Below are 22,088 nucleotides of genomic sequence, written 5' to 3' on the forward strand. Positions count from 1 at the left end.
TTCACGCCCAAACCACTGATCGTATCGACATGAAACTACCAGCATTCGATGCGACATTTATCCTAGATGGTTTATGGCTACTTATTTAGAATTCCAACGTTCCTTCCTTCTAAAATTTGCGGGAACGGGTAGAACTCACATCCATATATAGGTATATATACGGATGTGAGGCGTGGACTATTACAGAAGACCTCAGGAAACGTATAGAAGCTTTTGAAATGTGGGCATATAGACGTATGTTAGCCATAAGTTGGACCCACAAGGTCACAAATGTGGAAGTTCTGCGCCGCGTCAATCAAAAATGCAAACTCATGCAAACTATCAAGATGAGGAAAGTCGCATATTTGGGGCACGTGCTTAGGCACGGGAGGTACGAACTCCTACAACTCATCATGATGGGAAAAGTTGCTGGAAGAAGAGGCGTAGGTCGCAGTCTTGGCTGCGCAACATCCGAGAGTGGACTGGCATCGCGAGTGCGGCAGAACTATTTCGCCAGACGAAGGACAAAAAATTGAAACTACAAAGCTGACCGCCAACCTTCGCTAGTCGGAGAGGCACGCGAAGAAGAAGAAGAAGAAGAGTGCTCGATAAATATAAATAGCCGTCTTAGTGTCCGGTGTCTTCGTTTGTAAAGCGTCACCCTGTTTGACAGGATGGGTTGGTATGCCGAGTGTACTACGCGCTGCAGTTCGACCGTCTGCGTCACGCCGTGCTGGCGCCTCTTGGCCCCGCCCCCGACCAGTGCTGCCACCCGCACACCGACAACGACGGTATGTGTACTAACAGCAGACACGAATCAGTGGTCAGCAGATACGACAACATTTATGCAAACCCCAAATTTCCTTAATCTCTTGCGCCACAGTTTATGGACATATGAAGTAAGTAAATTATCTTGCCTCGTACTAGGCATTGCCGAGACAACGATATATTTACCTAATTATATATAAATACATCCATGACTCGGAAACAAACATCCATATTCATCTACTTCCCAGTAGGTGCAAACATTTATATGATGAACCCGGGATCACTAGCTCAGTAGGCAGGGTTACTAACCACTGGGCTATATCGATAGGTCTAAAAAATGGCGACGTAAATTTAGCGAAATTGAAAAAAAAAACACCGAAATTTGTTGCTTTTTTGTTGCTAATTAGTTGCTAAAAAATTAATTTTTTTGCTCTAACCGATCGCAAAAAATCGGCAATAACGCTAACTTTACATTATGATATAGTATATAGTTTTTCTGCGAAAAAGTCTAGAGTTAAGCTAGCATGGCCGGTTATTTTGTAAACCGATCTCCAACTTCTCTTGACTTCCGGTTTTTATACTGTTGCTGACTCTCTCTGTGAAAACAAGCTGCACTATGAGGAGCAACAAATTTTTACTATAGTTTTTTTACGGAAAACTCGAGAGTTAAGTTGGCGTGGATATTATTTATTTTGGCATAATTTAATAAAATAATTTTTTTTTCTTCTTAGCATCTTTTAGCAACAAATTAGCAACAAATTGATTGACCCCTATTTGCTTGATTGATCAGTCTACATTCAGTGATTCCCACGCTATCTTAATGTAAAGTTAGCGTTATTGCCGATTTTTTGCGATCGGTTAGAGCAAAAAAATTAATTTTTAAGCATCTAATTAGCAACAAAAAAGCAACAAAATTCGGTGTTTTTTTTTCAACTTCGCAAAATTTACGTCGCCATTTTTTTAGACCTTATATCGGTCGTCAGTGGACGGTTACTCTTGTGGAGCATGTTTCGATCTCGCATCGTGTTTAAATGTGTGTTAATATTATTGATATAAATTGATGAATATAATAAATGAAATTTAGTATATAGGTTGTTTCTGGGTCGAGAAATCGATCTAGCTAGGTTTCAATTTAAAAAATGTAGTTTCGTCCGTGTTTTAATGTGAAACTGTTACAATAACATTAGAATACAAAGGTAAATTTCGCCACTATAATACAAGACTTTAATAGCTAAGATGGGGCATTGGGTGATCCGGAAAGCAGAAGACCTCGGTTCGAATCAAGATGTCCTATTAATTTTTTTGTTAATGTTTTGTACCTTCTTAAAAATCCGAGCAAGGCTCAGGTACTGTATTATAAATGAGCTCGCACGTAAGAGTGTCAATGTAAGAGAGGAGGGGTTGGTAGGTGCAGGCAAGATGCTGTGCGACATCGAGGAGGGCTTCATCAGGTCGCTGGCGCAGTGCGTGCCGTGGGCAGCGCGAGGCGGCAAGTCGGGCTCCACCTTCTGCAAGACTAAGGGTGACACACACACTTACATTATTAAAATAACTCGAAACCCGTCGACGACTTTTTTTTTAATGAAAATAAGGGACGAAACGAGCTGGGTTCAGCTGATGGTAATTGATACGCCTTGCCCATTACAATGCAGTGTCGCTCAGAATTCTTGAAAAACCCTCTGCGTTTGTCACCTTGAGACATAAGGTGTTAAGTTTCATCTGCCCAGTAATTTCACTAGCTACAGTGCCCTTCAGACCGAAACACAGTAATGTTTACACATTACTGCTTCACGACAGATATAGGCGTTGCTGTGGTACCCATAATATAGCCGGCATCCTGTGCAAAGGAATCTCCCACCGGGCTTATGCATCTACCGCCAATCAGTTGACAGAATTTAATGAGGAGAAGTAGCATGCCGCTCTATTTAAAATCAATAAGACCTCGTAGGGCTGCACTAAAATTATCGGGAATGGAATATTTCCACTGTTCCTGTCATATTAAGATCTTTTTAATTGAAAACTCTCCTTGGTTTAAATCGAATACCATTTATTTATTTATAAAAAGATCATCGGTCTAGTCAAGGTCTTTTCAAACTTGTTTAGTCGTTGAGAAATTGGAATTGACTCGAGAAAATTTATTGTGACTTCCGAAGTGGTTTAACACAAAAACCACAATGAATGCTGTGCAATGTTTGCTGAATTTCAACGTGGACGTGTCAAATTTTCAGTGCCGCCCTCGTAGCTTTAACACTTAACATAACACTTATTTCTCCAATCTTGCCCTATATCCAGACGACCGCTACGTGTTGAAAGAGATGACGAAGCCGGAGTGGACGCAGTTCCTAGAGTTCGCGCCGCACTACTTCCACTACGTGAGCTCGTGCCGCGCGCGCGACCTCCCCTCCATACTGGGTCTGTACACTGTCACTTGTAGATTATCTATCAACAACATTAACTATCCCGAGCTATTAACTTCGATAAAATTAAATACCCCTGTTAGTCTTTTGCGTTTCAGCCCTTTTATACACACACCATTAGTTAAATCCAAATACAGGCAAAATTTCTACTTGTGGCGGGTGAGCAGTAACTTTAATAAAATTGATAGGCGATTAGGCTTAGATCTATTCTGCAGAAGCGTAGCATCGGCCAGGCACATGTTGAGTAACTAATTCTTTGATTAAGTATGTAAATATCATATAAGTATATTTACAACTATCGATGACAGTATTAACTTAAGTGTTCGTAACAATTTTAAACTAAAATGTTGCTATCAATATCACTATTTCATTTTATTTAAAACTATTGTACGCTGTTGGTTTTCCTATATTAATGAATTAAACAAAATAAAATAAAACAAACATCGTCGTGACTTGAGTGTGACATGCGGGGATCACATACTATCGGGTCAGAGTAATTATGCTCGTTTGTCCTCCTCATAAAATGAGAAAAATGGACATCCGCCAGTGTATTTTGATAGGTTTTCAAATTTAACATAAGTCTGTCGTGTGGAAGTAAACTAATGATACACTTTAATGAAGCCACTATAAGTTATATAGAACGGTCGCTGGAACATATACTGAAACGACAGTTTAGATTTTGATAAAAAAAAAGTAACTTCAAGAGCATTGAATATTTTCAAGGAATTAATAAAATGTGCAAACAGATTTATAGGTTTGTTGATATCATAGATCGACCGAGAGTGCCCTCAAGACTGATCAAACCATTTTTATACGTCTTTCTCTGCAAATGATAAGTATTGCAATGCATATATTATACAATTAGGAAATAAGATCAAAAAGGGTTTTTAAGCTTCTAAGAATAAATTTCAAACAACACAAAGACTAATATTCGAATAAAAGTAAAAGTCGGGCAGTTTAAGAGCCAATAAATTCACTGATACAAATATAACCTTTAGATACCAATTTTTTTAACAAAAGATACATAATCGTACTTATTACATCGAAATATGTCTATGTGGTTATAACAGTCATTGTGTGTTCTGCAAGCTCTGATAAGAAATCTATTCTTACAATAATTCGTCCTAAAGAATGGCACTGAAAATATTTTATTGGTGGAGCGATGACTTATTATTGGACATTTGAAGCAAATACGACTAAGTAGGAGTGGAGAGTCAACAAAGATGTTAATTATTTTGTACAAGAACGTCTGATCTCTGTGTTCACGCCTCGATTCTAAAGTATGTAACTGCGGCACTGAGTCACCAAATTTTTACCTTAGTCTCCTTAAAATTCTGATGGATATTTTCAATCTGATTAATATAGGTAGAATATTAGGGGTTCCATGCCGAATAAGCATACTTCAAATGGCTTCTAACTAAGGAGTTGTATAACATAATGTACGTATTTCTATATTTAAAGTCACTAGATTGTCGGAAAACAAAACCCAGCATTTCGTAAGACTTAGCTGTAATATTTTCAATATGAGAGGTTTCAATATTAGAGGAAGTTTAGTTCACTGTCAAGTAGTACTCCTAGGTCTCTGACCTTGGTCACTCTATCAATATTTTGTTATTAAACCTATAATAATAATGGATCGGTTGTTTCTTTCGAGAATATGTAATGGCATGACATTTACCTATATTTAACTTTAGATTGTTTGCGGAGCAATATTTGTAAAATGTGCTTAACTCCTCTTGAAACCGCCGACAATGTTCAACAGAATTAACAAAGGAAAATATTTTTGTGTCATCTGCATACAAAAAATTTTTGGAATGATGAAAACATTGTGTCACATCATTAATAAAAACGTTGAAAAGAAGTGGACCAAGATGAGAGCCCTAAGGCACACCAGATGTAACTGCTACAAAACTAGACGTATATTGCCGTTTACTGCTACGGCTATGGGACCTATCGCGTAGATATGAGGATAGCCATCTCAAGAAGTAAACCATGTATACCAATGTTATTAAGCTTATTAATAGATTATGTAAAATTTTGTCATATGCTCTAGAGAAATCGGTATACACGGCGTCCATCTCTGATATCCCTGATATCCCTTCTCTTGCGTCTAATGTCAATTCTAGAAACTCACACAGATTTGATTCGGTGGACCTGCCTCTAATGAATCCGTGCTGAATAAATATTATGAACGGTCTAATTGCTGGTAATAATGAATCATATACTATCTTTTCAAACAGCTTAGGCACTACATACAACTTGGAGATACCGCGGTAATTAGCAATTTTATGCTTATCCCCTTGTTTAAAAATGGGCACATTGATAGATTTTTTTTTGTGTTGTGTTGAGGGGAGTGTTGGTTAGGGCTTTTATCTGGTCTGTCCAGCGCAAAGGGGAGCTTCCTCTTGACCTACTGCCGTTGACCCTGAACACCAAGTCTCTATGGCATACTCTCCATGTCGCGTGATATGTAAGAAGTATCTGAGGATATGCGCTCTGACTATAGATAAAAGCCTTTCTTTCACCTTCAGTTCTTCAAGTATCGAGACGTTTGTGCGGCGTTGTGTCCAAGATACCCGCAGCATTCGTCTCCAACACCACATTTCTAGTGCGTCAATCCTTTGTCTCTCTCGCTCTTTGACTGTCCATGTTTCGGCACCATATATATATGTATGGGAAACATTATAAATCTCACTAACTGGATTTAGTTGCTTTGGTGATATTCCTGTCCCGCCATATCCGCGTCAACTTCTGCATTGCAGATCTGGTAATAGCAATTCGCCTTTTAATTTCGTCTGTCGAGCCACCAGTATCAGCGACAAGTGATCCTAAGTATATGTATGACTGTAAAACCTCGCAATTAGCAACCTCGACTATATCTGGTGAATTGTTTTGACTTCGATCGACAATCATCACTTTTCTTTTCTGACTATTTATTTTAAGGCCATACTGGAGGCTGATACGATCGATACAATGTAATAAATCAACAAAGTTTTCCTTACTTGTCGCTATTAACGTGGTGTGATTGGCATGTCGGAGATTTGATATGTTTTTGCCGCCTATTGGTATGTCATCTGTCCAGTCTTCTAGAGCTATCCTCATGATGTTCTCCGTATAAATATTAAACAGAAGAGGCGACAAAATGCAGCCCTGCCTGACTCCTGCAGAGGGATGAAGTAGGAGGGACGTGACATTATCCACCTTGACTGAAGCGGAACCATGTACATAAAGGGCTCTGAGAATATGCAGCAAGTGCTTGGGCACTCCCAAGGGTCCGCGAGGGTCTTCCATAGTTGTGGCCATTTTAACAGAATCAAATTTTGGAAATCAACGAAGCAAATAAAAGTCGGTCTGTTGAATTCTTTTGCTTTCTCTATTATTTGTCTCACAATTAGGATCTGTTCTTGTGTATTTTTGCCCTTTACGAAAGCGGCCTGCTCTGGTGCTTTTGCATTTCAACGTTAGTTATTGCATTTCGTTGTAGACCCCTTTGTAGTGGTATGAAAACAGAGCGTTCAACCATTCCTTCGGCCACATTCCGCTCACCAAAATATTGTTACATATAGTGTGAAACATATCCACTCCGAAATCTCCGCAACATTTGATTGTCTCTATTGGAATACAGTCATTTCCAACTGCCTTCCCTCCTTTTAGATGGTTGATTGCAGCTTTAACTTCTTCGCTAAGTATAAGAGGTTCCAAGTCCTGATCCTCCGGTTCAGTGGAGACATAGCTGTGCGAAACAGGGTCAAAGAAGAGCCACTGGCAGTAATTCTTCCAGACTTCCAGAGTATTTTCCAGTGCAGTCACAACCTTTCCCTCCGAGTCAATATGTCAATACGAAAACATAAAAGATTCTGCATAAGCCTAATTATTGAATTGTAATTTAACTTATATTAAATATAATTATATATTTGTGTGCGGGCGGCGTGCAGCGCGCATAGTGGGCGTGTTCAGTGTTGGCGGTGCCGGCGTACTGGTGACGGAGCACGTATGGTACGGCGAGCGGGAGCCCGACGCGCGCTTCGACCTCAAGGGAGCCTCGCGACAGAGACTGGCGCTGGGCGCCGCGCACCTGCCGCCGAGCGCCGCCGTGCTGGTGGACGACAACCTGCTGGCGCGTGAGTCACACACACACACACACACACTTCGACCTCAAGGGAGCCTCGCGACAGAGACTGGCGCTGGGCGCCGCGCACCTGCCGCCGAGCGCCGCCGTGCTGGTGGACGACAACCTGCTGGCGCGTGAGTCACACACACACACACACACACTTCGACCTCAAGGGAGCCTCGCGACAGAGACTGGCGCTGGGCGCCGCGCACCTGCCGCCGAGCGCCGCCGTGCTGGTGGACGACAACCTGCTGGCGCGTGAGTCACACACACACACACACACACTTCGACCTCAAGGGAGCCTCGCGACAGAGACTGGCGCTGGGCGCCGCGCACCTGCCGCCGAGCGCCGCCGTGCTGGTGGACGACAACCTGCTGGCGCGTGAGTCACACACACACACACACACACTTCGACCTCAAGGGAGCCTCGCGACAGAGACTGGCGCTGGGCGCCGCGCACCTGCCGCCGAGCGCCGCCGTGCTGGTGGACGACAACCTGCTGGCGCGTGAGTCACACACACACACACACACACTTCGACCTCAAGGGAGCCTCGCGACAGAGACTGGCGCTGGGCGCCGCGCACCTGCCGCCGAGCGCCGCCGTGCTGGTGGACGACAACCTGCTGGCGCGTGAGTCACACACACACACACACACACTTCGACCTCAAGGGAGCCTCGCGACAGAGACTGGCGCTGGGCGCCGCGCACCTGCCGCCGAGCGCCGCCGTGCTGGTGGACGACAACCTGCTGGCGCGTGAGTCACACACACACACACACACACTTCGACCTCAAGGGAGCCTCGCGACAGAGACTGGCGCTGGGCGCCGCGCACCTGCCGCCGAGCGCCGCCGTGCTGGTGGACGACAACCTGCTGGCGCGTGAGTCACACACACACACACACACACTTCGACCTCAAGGGAGCCTCGCGACAGAGACTGGCGCTGGGCGCCGCGCACCTGCCGCCGAGCGCCGCCGTGCTGGTGGACGACAACCTGCTGGCGCGTGAGTCACACACACACACACACACACTTCGACCTCAAGGGAGCCTCGCGACAGAGACTGGCGCTGGGCGCCGCGCACCTGCCGCCGAGCGCCGCCGTGCTGGTGGACGACAACCTGCTGGCGCGTGAGTCACACACACACACACACACTTCGACCTCAAGGGAGCCTCGCGACAGAGACTGGCGCTGGGCGCCGCGCACCTGCCGCCGAGCGCCGCCGTGCTGGTGGACGACAACCTGCTGGCGCGTGAGTCACACACACACACACACACACTTCGACCTCAAGGGAGCCTCGCGACAGAGACTGGCGCTGGGCGCCGCGCACCTGCCGCCGAGCGCCGCCGTGCTGGTGGACGACAACCTGCTGGCGCGTGAGTCACACACACACACACACACACTTCGACCTCAAGGGAGCCTCGCGACAGAGACTGGCGCTGGGCGCCGCGCACCTGCCGCCGAGCGCCGCCGTGCTGGTGGACGACAACCTGCTGGCGCGTGAGTCACACACACACACACACACACTTCGACCTCAAGGGAGCCTCGCGACAGAGACTGGCGCTGGGCGCCGCGCACCTGCCGCCGAGCGCCGCCGTGCTGGTGGACGACAACCTGCTGGCGCGTGAGTCACACACACACACACACACACTTCGACCTCAAGGGAGCCTCGCGACAGAGACTGGCGCTGGGCGCCGCGCACTTGCCGCCGAGCGCCGCCGTGCTGGTGGACGACAACCTGCTGGCGCGTGAGTCACACACACACACACACACACTTCGACCTCAAGGGAGCCTCGCGACAGAGACTGGCGCTGGGCGCCGCGCACCTGCCGCCGAGCGCCGCCGTGCTGGTGGACGACAACCTGCTGGCGCGTGAGTCACACACACACACACACACACTTCGACCTCAAGGGAGCCTCGCGACAGAGACTGGCGCTGGGCGCCGCGCACCTGCCGCCGAGCGCCGCCGTGCTGGTGGACGACAACCTGCTGGCGCGTGAGTCACACACACACACACACACACTTCGACCTCAAGGGAGCCTCGCGACAGAGACTGGCGCTGGGCGCCGCGCACCTGCCGCCGAGCGCCGCCGTGCTGGTGGACGACAACCTGCTGGCGCGTGAGTCACACACACACACACACACACACTTCGACCTCAAGGGAGCCTCGCGACAGAGACTGGCGCTGGGCGCCGCGCACCTGCCGCCGAGCGCCGCCGTGCTGGTGGACGACAACCTGCTGGCGCGTGAGTCACACACACACACACACACACACTTCGACCTCAAGGGAGCCTCGCGACAGAGACTGGCGCTGGGCGCCGCGCACCTGCCGCCGAGCGCCGCCGTGCTGGTGGACGACAACCTGCTGGCGCGTGAGTCACACACACACGCACACACACTTCGACCTCAAGGGAGCCTCGCGACAGAGACTGGCGCTGGGCGCCGCGCACCTGCCGCCGAGCGCCGCCGTCTGGTGGACGACAACCTGCTGGCGCGTGAGTCACACACACACACACACACACACTTCGACCTCAAGGGAGCCTCGCGACAGAGACTGGCGCTGGGCGCCGCGCACCTGCCGCCGAGCGCCGCCGTGCTGGTGGACGACAACCTGCTGGCGCGTGAGTCACACACACACACACACACACTTCGACCTCAAGGGAGCCTCGCGACAGAGACTGGCGCTGGGCGCCGCGCACCTGCCGCCGAGCGCCGCCGTGCTGGTGGACGACAACCTGCTGGCGCGTGAGTCACACACACACACACACACACTTCGACCTCAAGGGAGCCTCGCGACAGAGACTGGCGCTGGGCGCCGCGCACCTGCCGCCGAGCGCCGCCGTGCTGGTGGACGACAACCTGCTGGCGCGTGAGTCACACACACACACACACACACACACTTCGACCTCAAGGGAGCCTCGCGACAGAGACTGGCGCTGGGCGCCGCGCACCTGCCGCCGAGCGCCGCCGTGCTGGTGGACGACAACCTGCTGGCGCGTGAGTCACACACACACACACACACACTTCGACCTCAAGGGAGCCTCGCGACAGAGACTGGCGCTGGGCGCCGCGCACCTGCCGCCGAGCGCCGCCGTGCTGGTGGACGACAACCTGCTGGCGCGTGAGTCACACACACACACACACACACTTCGACCTCAAGGGAGCCTCGCGACAGAGACTGGCGCTGGGCGCCGCGCACCTGCCGCCGAGCGCCGCCGTGCTGGTGGACGACAACCTGCTGGCGCGTGAGTCACACACACACACACACACACTTCGACCTCAAGGGAGCCTCGCGACAGAGACTGGCGCTGGGCGCCGCGCACCTGCCGCCGAGCGCCGCCGTGCTGGTGGACGACAACCTGCTGGCGCGTGAGTCACACACACACACACACACACTTCGACCTCAAGGGAGCCTCGCGACAGAGACTGGCGCTGGGCGCCGCGCACCTGCCGCCGAGCGCCGCCGTGCTGGTGGACGACAACCTGCTGGCGCGTGAGTCACACACACACACACACACACACACATCGACCTCAAGGGAGCCTCGCGACAGAGACTGGCGCTGGGCGCCGCGCACCTGCCGCCGAGCGCCGCCGTGCTGGTGGACGACAACCTGCTGGCGCGTGAGTCACACACACACACACACACACTTCGACCTCAAGGGAGCCTCGCGACACAGACTGGCGCTGGGCGCCGCGCACCTGCCGCCGAGTGCCGCCGTGCTGGTGGACGACAACCTGCTGGCGCGTGAGTCACACACACACACACACACACTTCGACCTCAAGGGAGCCTCGCGACACAGACTGGCGCTGGGCGCCGCGCACCTGCCGCCGAGCGCCGCCGTGCTGGTGGACGACAACCTGCTGGCGCGTGAGTCACACACACACACACACACACACACTTCGACCTCAAGGGAGCCTCGCGACAGAGACTGGCGCTGGGCGCCGCGCACCTGCCGCCGAGCGCCGCCGTGCTGGTGGACGACAACCTGCTGGCGCGTGAGTCACACACACACACACACACACACTTCGACCTCAAGGGAGCCTCGCGACAGAGACTGGCGCTGGGCGCCGCGCACCTGCCGCCGAGCGCCTCCGTGCTGGTGGACGACAACCTGCTGGCGCGTGAGTCACACACACACACACACACACTTCGACCTCAAGGGAGCCTCGCGACAGAGACTGGCGCTGGGCGCCGCGCACCTGCCGCCGAGCGCCGCCGTGCTGGTGGACGACAACCTGCTGGCGCGTGAGTCACACACACACACACACACACTTCGACCTCAAGGGAGCCTCGCGACAGAGACTGGCGCTGGGCGCCGCGCACCTGCCGCCGAGCGCCGCCGTGCTGGTGGACGACAACCTGCTGGCGCGTGAGTCACACACACACACACACACACTTCGACCTCAAGGGAGCCTCGCGACAGAGACTGGCGCTGGGCGCCGCGCACCTGCCGCCGAGCGCCGCCGTGCTGGTGGACGACAACCTGCTGGCGCGTGAGTCACACACACACACACACACACTTCGACCTCAAGGGAGCCTCGCGACAGAGACTGGCGCTGGGCGCCGCGCACCTGCCGCCGAGCGCCGCCGTGCTGGTGGACGACAACCTGCTGGCGCGTGAGTCACACACACACACACACACTTCGACCTCAAGGGAGCCTCGCGACAGAGACTGGCGCTGGGCGCCGCGCACCTGCCGCCGAGCGCCGCCGTGCTGGTGGACGACAACCTGCTGGCGCGTGAGTCACACACACACACACACACACTTCGACCTCAAGGGAGCCTCGCGACAGAGACTGGCGCTGGGCGCCGCGCACCTGCCGCCGAGCGCCGCCGTGCTGGTGGACGACAACCTGCTGGCGCGTGAGTCACACACACACACACACACACTTCGACCTCAAGGGAGCCTCGCGACAGAGACTGGCGCTGGGCGCCGCGCACCTGCCGCCGAGCGCCGCCGTGCTGGTGGACGACAACCTGCTGGCGCGTGAGTCACACACACACACACACACTTCGACCTCAAGGGAGCCTCGCGACAGAGACTGGCGCTGGGCGCCGCGCACCTGCCGCCGAGCGCCGCCGTGCTGGTGGACGACAACCTGCTGGCGCGTGAGTCACACACACACACACACACACACTTCGACCTCAAGGGAGCCTCGCGACAGAGACTGGCGCTGGGCGCCGCGCACCTGCCGCCGAGCGCCGCCGTGCTGGTGGACGACAACCTGCTGGCGCGTGAGTCACACACACACACACACACTTCGACCTCAAGGGAGCCTCGCGACAGAGACTGGCGCTGGGCGCCGCGCACCTGCCGCCGAGCGCCGCCGTGCTGGTGGACGACAACCTGCTGGCGCGTGAGTCACACACACACACACACACACTTCGACCTCAAGGGAGCCTCGCGACAGAGACTGGCGCTGGGCGCCGCGCACCTGCCGCCGAGCGCCGCCGTGCTGGTGGACGACAACCTGCTGGCGCGTGAGTCACACACACACACACACACACTTCGACCTCAAGGGAGCCTCGCGACAGAGACTGGCGCTGGGCGCCGCGCACCTGCCGCCGAGCGCCGCCGTGCTGGTGGACGACAACCTGCTGGCGCGTGAGTCACACACACACACACACACACACACTTCGACCTCAAGGGAGCCTCGCGACAGAGACTGGCGCTGGGCGCCGCGCACCTGCCGCCGAGCGCCGCCGTGCTGGTGGACGACAACCTGCTGGCGCGTGAGTCACACACACACACACACACACTTCGACCTCAAGGGAGCCTCGCGACAGAGACTGGCGCTGGGCGCCGCGCACCTGCCGCCGAGCGCCGCCGTCCTGGTGGACGACAACCTGCTGGCGCGTGAGTCACACACACACACACACACACTTCGACCTCAAGGGAGCCTCGCGACAGAGACTGGCGCTGGGCGCCGCGCACCTGCCGCCGAGCGCCGCCGTGCTGGTGGACGACAACCTGCTGGCGCGTGAGTCACACACACACACACACACACTTCGACCTCAAGGGAGCCTCGCGACAGAGACTGGCGCTGGGCGCCGCGCACCTGCCGCCGAGCGCCGCCGTGCTGGTGGACGACAACCTGCTGGCGCGTGAGTCACACACACACACACACACACTTCGACCTCAAGGGAGCCTCGCGACAGAGACTGGCGCTGGGCGCCGCGCACCTGCCGCCGAGCGCCGCCGTGCTGGTGGACGACAACCTGCTGGCGCGTGAGTCACACACACACACTTCGACCTCAAGGGAGCCTCGCGACAGAGACTGGCGCTGGGCGCCGCGCACCTGCCGCCGAGCGCCGCCGTGCTGGTGGACGACAACCTGCTGGCGCGTGAGTCACACACACACACACACACACTTCGACCTCAAGGGAGCCTCGCGACAGAGACTGGCGCTGGGCGCCGCGCATCTGCCGCCGAGCGCCGCCGTGCTGGTGGACGACAACCTGCTGGCGCGTGAGTCACACACACACACACACACACTTCGACCTCAAGGGAGCCTCGCGACAGAGACTGGCGCTGGGCGCCGCGCACCTGCCGCCGAGCGCCGCCGTGCTGGTGGACGATAACCTGCTGGCGCGTGAGTCACACACACACACTTCGACCTCAAGGGAGCCTCGCGACAGAGACTGTCGCTGGGCGCCGCGCACCTGCCGGCGAGCGCCGCCGTGCTGGTGGACGACAACCTGCTGGCGCGTGAGTCACACACACACACACACACACTTCGACCTCAAGGGAGCCTCGCGACAGAGACTGGCGCTGGGCGCCGCGCACCTGCCGCCGAGCGCCGCCGTGCTGGTGGACGACAACCTGCTGGCGCGTGAGTCACACACACACACACACACACTTCGACCTCAAGGGAGCCTCGCGACAGAGACTGGCGCTGGGCGCCGCGCACCTGCCGCCGAGCGCCGCCGTGCTGGTGGACGACAACCTGCTGGCGCGTGAGTCTCACACACACACACTTCGACCTCAAGGGAGCCTCGCGACAGAGACTGGCGCTGGGCGCCGCGCACCTGCCGCCGAGTGCCGCCGTGCTGGTGGACGACAACCTGCTGGCGCGTGAGTCACACACACACACACACACACACACTTCGACCTCAAGGGAGCCTCGCGACAGAGACTGGCGCTGGGCGCCGCGGACCTGCCGCCGAGCGCCGCCGTGCTGGTGGACGACAACCTGCTGGCGCGTGAGTCACACACACACACTTCGACCTCAAGGGAGCCTCGCGACAGAGACTGGCGCTGGGCGCCGCGCACCTGCCGCCGAGCGCCGCCGTGCTGGTGGACGACAACCTGCTGGCGCGTGAGTCACACACACACACTTCGACCTCAAGGGAGCCTCGCGACAGAGACTGGCGCTGGGCGCCGCGCACCTGCCGCCGAGCGCCGCCGTGCTGGTGGACGACAACCTGCTGGCGCGTGAGTCACACACACACACACACACACTTCGACCTCAAGGGAGCCTCGCGACAGAGACTGGCGCTGGGCGCCGCGCACCTGCCGCCGAGCGCCGCCGTGCTGGTGGACGATAACCTGCTGGCGCGTGAGTCACACACACACACACACACACACTTCGACCTCAAGGGAGCCTCGCGACAGAGACTGGCGCTGGGCGCCGCGCACCTGCCGCCGAGCGCCGCCGTGCTGGTGGACGACAACCTGCTGGCGCGTGAGTCACACACACACACACACACACTTCGACCTCAAGGGAGCCTCGCAACAGAGACTGGCGCTGGGCGCCGCGCACCTGCCGCCGAGCGCCGCCGTGCTGGTGGACGACAACCTGCTGGCGCGTGAGTCACACACACACACACACACACTTCGACCTCAAGGGAGCCTCGCGACAGAGACTGGCGCTGGGCGCCGCGCACCTGCCGCCGAGCGCCGCCGTGCTGATGGACGACAACCTGCTGGCGCGTGAGTCACACACACACACACACACACTTCGACCTCAAGGGAGCCTCGCGACAGAGACTGTCGCTGGGCGCCGCGCACCTGCCGCCGAGCGCCGCCGTGCTGGTGGACGACAACCTGCTGGCGCGTGAGTCACACACACACACACACACACTTCGACCTCAAGGGAGCCTCGCGACAGAGACTGGCGCTGGGCGCCGCGCACCTGCCGCCGAGCGCCGACGTGCTGGTGGACGACAACCTGCTGGCGCGTGAGTCACACACACACACACACACACTTCGACCTCAAGGGAGCCTCGCGACAGAGACTGGCGCTGGGCGCCGCGCACCTGCCGCCGAGCGCCGCCGTGCTGGTGGACGACAACCTGCTGGCGCGTGAGTCACACACACACACACACACACTTCGACCTCAAGGGAGCCTCGCGACAGAGACTGGCGCTGGGCGCCGCGCACCTGCCGCCGAGCGCCGCCGTGCTGGTGGACGACAACCTGCTGGCGCGTGAGTCTCACACACACACACTTCGACCTCAAGGGAGCCTCGCGACAGAGACTGGCGCTGGGCGCCGCGCACCTGCCGCCGAGTGCCGCCGTGCTGGTGGACGACAACCTGCTGGCGCGTGAGTCACACACACACACACACACACACACTTCGACCTCAAGGGAGCCTCGCGACAGAGACTGGCGCTGGGCGCCGCGCACCTGCCGCCGAGCGCCGCCGTGCTGGTGGACGACAACCTGCTGGCGCGTGAGTCACACACACACACACACACACACTTCGACCTCAAGGGAGCCTCGCGACAGAGACTGGCGCTGGGCGCCGCGCACCTGCCGCCGAGCGCCGCCGTGCTGGTGGACGACAACCTGCTGGCGCGTGACTCACACACACTCACACACACACACTTCGACCTCAAGGGAGCCTCGCGACAGAGACTGGCGCTGGGCGCCGCGCACCTTGCCGCCGAGCGCCGCCGTGCTGGTGGACGACAACCTGCTGGCGCGTGAGTCACACACACACACACACACACACACTTCGACCTCAAGGGAGCCTCGCGACAGAGACCGGCGCTGGGCGCCGCGCACCTGCCGCCGAGCGCCGCCGTGCTGGTGGACGACAACCTGCTGGCGCGTGAGTCACACACACACAACTTACTTTGCAAGATAGATAGAGGTATTACTTTAGTTTATTACTTTGTAAACATATTTTTTTATGAAAAAAAGCCCGCTGAGTTTGTTGCGCCAATTCTTCTCAGGCCTTTACTTTTTATTTTACAACTTTAGAAAACTTACAGCTAGTTATATTTATCTATTATAAAACAGAAAGCTATTTACAAGTTTTCACAAATAATAACTATCTATTGTGTATAGTCGTTTACCTACATTTAATATAATATTATATAACCTACTTTTACTTTATATAAATTAAAAGTTTTTATTTACTTGACGTCTAAATTGAAATGGTGTCGTCTTGAATAAGTCAAGGTCGTATTCACTATTAACTTCATTATAAAGTTTGCATCCTCTTATAAGAAAACTGTTCTGTCTTTAATTACATTTTGCTGATTGTATTTCAAGTATGTTGCCTCGCCTTTGGGAGCTGACAGTGGTTCGTAATGATACTCTTGTTATTGATGTTCCGGATATTGCCTAATTTTCATTTATGACATTCTGTTTTCTAGTATATGTGCAAATAAAGCATTTTGAAATATTCAGATCTAATTTGTGTTCTGTGCAATAACTAACAAATTTATCTAGATTAGTTTGTAAAAGTTCATCGTCTCTAACACAATTAACCGGGCAAAGTATACTCATATCGTCGGCGTAAAGTATTATTTTGGAATGTTTAAAATTAGAGGATATGTCATTTACGAAAATATTAGATAAGAGGGGGGCCCAGAATGGATCCTTGTGGGACTCCCGAAGGAATGCACATAGTAGCAGATTTAAAACCATTTAGAACAACAACTTGACATCTATTGGCGATATAAGCTGAAAACCATCGATATAAGTTGCCTCGAATCCCTATTTGTAGTAATTTGTCAAGAAGAATAGAATGGTCAATTCTATCAAATGCTTTCTTAAAGTCAGTGTATATGACATCTACTTGGGAAGGCTCCGACATATACTTTGACAGTGTTTCAGTGCAAAGAAGCAAATTCGATGTGGTTGATCTTCCTTGAAGAAAGCCATGTTGATTTTCACTAAATATGTGTTTTAGGGCAAATTGAACTTGCTTGTGCACAATTTTTTCTAGAACTTTGGCAAAAACACATAGGTCTATATTCCACTCGGTCTTTAGGACCACTTTTATGAATTGGTGTGATAAAGGCTTTCAGTCTGAGGCATTCGTTTTGGAATGGGTGGTAGTTTTTGACTTTCAATAAGTGATGTCACATCCTATTTTGAATAAAAATATTTGGATATACAAGCCATCTGTTGGCGTTAGGTACTTTATAACAGTGGTCGGTTGGTTGCAGTACGCTGGGAGCGGCAGCTATACGTGTCTTCTGGCGTGTGTGCGGGACTGTGGCGTGCCCTGGAGCGAGACACCACCTTCCTGGCGGAGCACCACGTGATGGACTACTCACTGCTGCTGGGCACGCGTCGTCAAACACTCGTGCTGGGCATCATCGGTACGTGGCTCTCACACCCACAGGCAGGACAGTTGGAGGCTCCTTTGCACAGGAAGCCGGCTAGATTAGGGGTAACACAACGGCGCCTATTTCTGCTGTGAACAGTAATGTGTAAACATTACAGTGTTTCAAAAAACTTGAGCTGCGTTTATAGGTTGACCTATAAGAAAGAAAGAAGACAACCCTAATGTAGTCAGAAGAGTAAGAGTCACGCGATAGAAAGAGAGGCAACTTCTAGGTGAATAAAAATGTAGGACCATATTTATTTATTTAATATTTTTAAGAAAGCCAACAGCTGGTTTTATTTACATTAAAATAATTAACAAACATAATTCGTTCGAGCTAATAATAGGCTTCCACATGTACATAGGAACAAGTATAATATTATTAAATCTAACATATTAATTACAAACAAACAACACAAGTATAATTAAAAATTATTAAATAAAACTTCATAAAATTATTAAATAAAATCTTCTCGCATTCCTATTGCCAGTTGAGAGCATGATCAAAAAAGAGTAATTTCATTCCTAATGTTAATTTGTTCATCACTGCTAAATTGTTTTACCAAATGGGCTCTAATTGAATTAATACTGGAGTTAAAGAGATCAATATTATTCGTGTCACAAAAATGATTGAATGACTGCATAGCTCTTAAAATAAATGTGTTCCTTCTATAATTTGTGCGACAGAATGGTACAGCAAAGATTGGCTGTTGTCTTAACATTCTACTAGGGGCTGCCAGACAGACTTTGGTCAGTAATATAGAACAGTCAATCATACTTCTTAGTATTTTGATTAAGGTGATTATATCAGAAATATCTCTACGAGCTTTAAGTGGTAGAAGGTGGAAGCGCTTGCAGCGTTCTTCATAGCTTACATTAGGTATTTTAAACTTAAAGCCTAGATATCGTGTAAACTTCCGCTGAACCTTTTCAATTCGATTAATGTGTTCAGCATACATTGGGTTCCAAATTCGTGAACCATATTCAAGATGGCTGCGAACGAAAGAACAGTAAAGAATTTTTAATGTTTTCATACTTTTGAAAGGTTTGGCTGTACGTATTATGAAACCTAGTGCTTTAGACGCTTTAATGATAGCCTGATCAACATGTGGTACGAAAGTTATTTTGCTATCATGGACAACACCTAGATCTCTTGTTTCGTTTACCACATATAGACGTTCCTGTTTTAAAATATACGTATGAGGGAAAGGGGTAGGCTTAGAAGTGTAATACATGTAGAAACATTTGGATACATTTAGGTCTAATTTGTACACGGTACAATAGTCATCCAGTCTATACAAATCTTCTTGAATGCGTAATGCATCTGTCTTATTATTTGCTGTACCAAAAATTTTCATATCATCTGCAAACAAAAGGTAATTCGAATTTTTAATGAATCGTCCGATGTCATTTATGAAAATTATAAAAAGCAGAGGTCCTAGTAATGATCCTTGAGGGACCCCAGAGGGTATATTTTTCCAAGAAGAGCAGTAGCCATTGAGAACAACAGCCTGTTTTATATCAGAGAGATAAGATTTAAACCAATTGTATAAATCGTCACGGATACCAAGTGCTGTAAGCTTTTTGAGAAGAATACAATGGTCAATTCGATTGAATGCTTTCGTTTAGTCCATGTATATAACATCAACTTGATTACCCTGTACCATTTGTTCAGATATGAAGTCATTTAGCACTGCTAAGTTTGTGACGGTAGAGCGTGCTTTTAAAAATCCATGTTGACATTGATCAAAAGCCGAACTAGATGTTTTGTAAACTTGCGTGAACACAAGTCTCTCGAGAACTTTTGCAAATAAGTTAAGTTTGGATATTGGCCTGTAATTTTCTACATTTTCCCTGGAACCTTTTTTATGTATTGGATAGACATAAGCAGTTTTCAATTTGAGGGGAACCAGACCTTCGTTGAAGGATCTCTTAAACAATAATGATATTGGTAATGACAGCTCGAAGGCACATGCCACGATAAATTCAGCTGGTAAATGGTCAGGTCCTGAAGATTTTTTCAGATCTAATGACTTAAGGAGTTCATATACTTGTTTGCAACTGACTTCTAGGTTCCCCAATTCAAAGGCCGGATTTGATGATGGTGGAGGCATTTGAGAGCTAGGCGATGAGCTGGATAAAAATGTAGTATAAAAATAGTCTGAGAACAGCTCACTAATATCATCTCCTTTAGTACAACTTTTGTCTTTAAATGTCATTATGGATGGAATGGTACCACGCTTACGCCTATCTAGGACGTATGAAAACATTTTTTTGGGATTAGTACATATGGATTGCTCAATGTTGTTCATATAATTATCATAACATTCCCTTTCAGTTGCATCAACACGTTCTCTGAGAACTCTGAAAGAGGCTTCGTCTGATTTGTTTCCATAGACTTTGAACTTTCTAAAGGATTTGAATTTTTCTTTAATCATTCTGATTAGAGATGAAGTATACCACGGGGGATATTTAACATTGCGCGACTTACATTTAGGGAAAAACTAATCTCGCAATTTATATATTATTTTGTAAAAAGAGTCAAGTGCTTCATTAATGTCGCCTGAACAGACAATTTCCTCCCAGTCGACCTCAGACAATATTTTACGAATTTTGTCGTAGTTGGCACGCTTGAAACAGAAAAATTCGGTTTTTTGAGGTGATAAGGGCTTAAAATCCAGGGAAGGGACTACACATATAGCTTTGTGAGGCGAGTCCTCAGGTACAAGCGGAGTAGCACACTGGAATACTGATACAGAGTCATTTGAGTCAATTTTTGATATTGTTTGTTACGTGATTATATTGTTTCATACTACACATATTAATATTATCAGCAAAATCGAAGTAAATCTGTTTGGTAAGATTATGCGGAATAAGTCCATCCTCAGAAGATGAAGAAACCCACTGAATTTCACTTAGATTGAAGTCACCCAGTACTAGAAATTTGTCATCTTTGTAGGTGTTAATAAGTGTCAGTAGCTGGTTTTGAAAGTTTGCTAACTGAACATTAAAGGAATTACCTTCCGCCTGATTACAGAGGTAGACTGAACATAAGTGAATGTGGGTGGCTGTAGTTGTTCGAGTACGAGGTATAAATAACATAACCCACAGATCTTCAGCTGATAAACTCCAGCTCGGGTTGCCCCGGGCATGTATTGTGTTCTTAACGGCAATGAGTACACCTCCACCCTTTTTTTGACGAGTGAGATCGTAGTTACGGTCGTTTCGCCACACATTATACGTTTCATTAAAAAGTTCACTGTCACAAAACATATCGTTGAGCCAAGATTCAGTTAGACGATAATATCGTAATCGCTCATACAGACGTTACGATAAAAAACATCCGTCTTTGTCCGCAGTCCTCGAACATTTTGGTAATATATCTTTAAGTTACCCATTTTAATAGTAAATTATAATAGCTTTATGACACAAACTCAAATAAGGTCTTAATATGACAGACTAATGCAATAAAAGGATATACAAATAATTTACTATAATAATAACAAAACTGGTCACTGACAACTAGGTAATTAGCACGATCGTTAGTCTTGAATGGTAAATTGTTAACAAAATAAAAAGTCATCGTTAAGTGTAACATAAGTTCACTATCTGATTTATAATCTGACCGAGTGTTTACGACACACGAAAACATACTCAATGAATATAATAGATATAAAAGTAAATTCGGATTTAAATAATATTTACGGATAAAAATCACATACACAAAGAAGCACCCAGAAATTAAATTAAGAATTGTTTGTATTATTACGAAGTGATCAACAAATAAAGTGTCTATCGTTAGTGATTGAATAAAACTTTGATAGGAATGCGAGTAGTCATGAAGAAAAGACTTACAATGTTGCTTATTGGTTACTATACACAGAATTAAATATACTAATTGATTTTTGATAAGTCTTTCTTCTGATCTTATATGAAAAGGGGGAGAACTGTCGGTGAAACGCACCAGTATTTTGCCATGCTGTACCCAAATATACTTGTAGTTTTTTTCCTTTGCTAGTGCCTTGGTCTGTGAAAGGAGCTGTTTATTCCGAGCTGTAAGATGGTCGTTAATAAAGATGTGCTCCTTTCCTTCGAATCCTATGTCCGATATATTAAGACCCTTATAGGCACGCCCGGCTGCAACGAAGTCTTCTTTAGCATATCGGTTTATGAAAGAAATAATAATTGGTTTTTTTTTGGTGTTGTTTCCCTTGCGTACTGGTACTCTGGTAATAAAATTAACTTTTTCT

The 22,088-nt window shown here is 50.3% G+C and overlaps 1 protein-coding gene across 1 annotated transcript in view; it reads left to right on the forward strand.

Annotated features, from left to right (window-relative positions):
- Nucleotides 1–22,088, forward strand: part of LOC126965868 (putative 1-phosphatidylinositol 3-phosphate 5-kinase) — a 42,576-nt gene that overhangs the window by 16,957 nt on the left and 3,531 nt on the right. Inside the window, exons 8-12 of the mRNA XM_050809642.1 lie at nucleotides 653–770; nucleotides 2,156–2,269; nucleotides 3,040–3,159; nucleotides 7,100–7,285; nucleotides 17,678–17,833. Coding sequence (XP_050665599.1) covers nucleotides 653–770; nucleotides 2,156–2,269; nucleotides 3,040–3,159; nucleotides 7,100–7,285; nucleotides 17,678–17,833 — 694 coding nt within the window. The remainder of the gene's footprint in view (nucleotides 1–652; nucleotides 771–2,155; nucleotides 2,270–3,039; nucleotides 3,160–7,099; nucleotides 7,286–17,677; nucleotides 17,834–22,088) is intronic.

Source organism: Leptidea sinapis, chromosome 1, assembly GCF_905404315.1.
Source record: "Leptidea sinapis chromosome 1, ilLepSina1.1, whole genome shotgun sequence".
In the NCBI taxonomy this organism is placed as follows: domain Eukaryota; kingdom Metazoa; phylum Arthropoda; class Insecta; order Lepidoptera; family Pieridae; genus Leptidea; species Leptidea sinapis.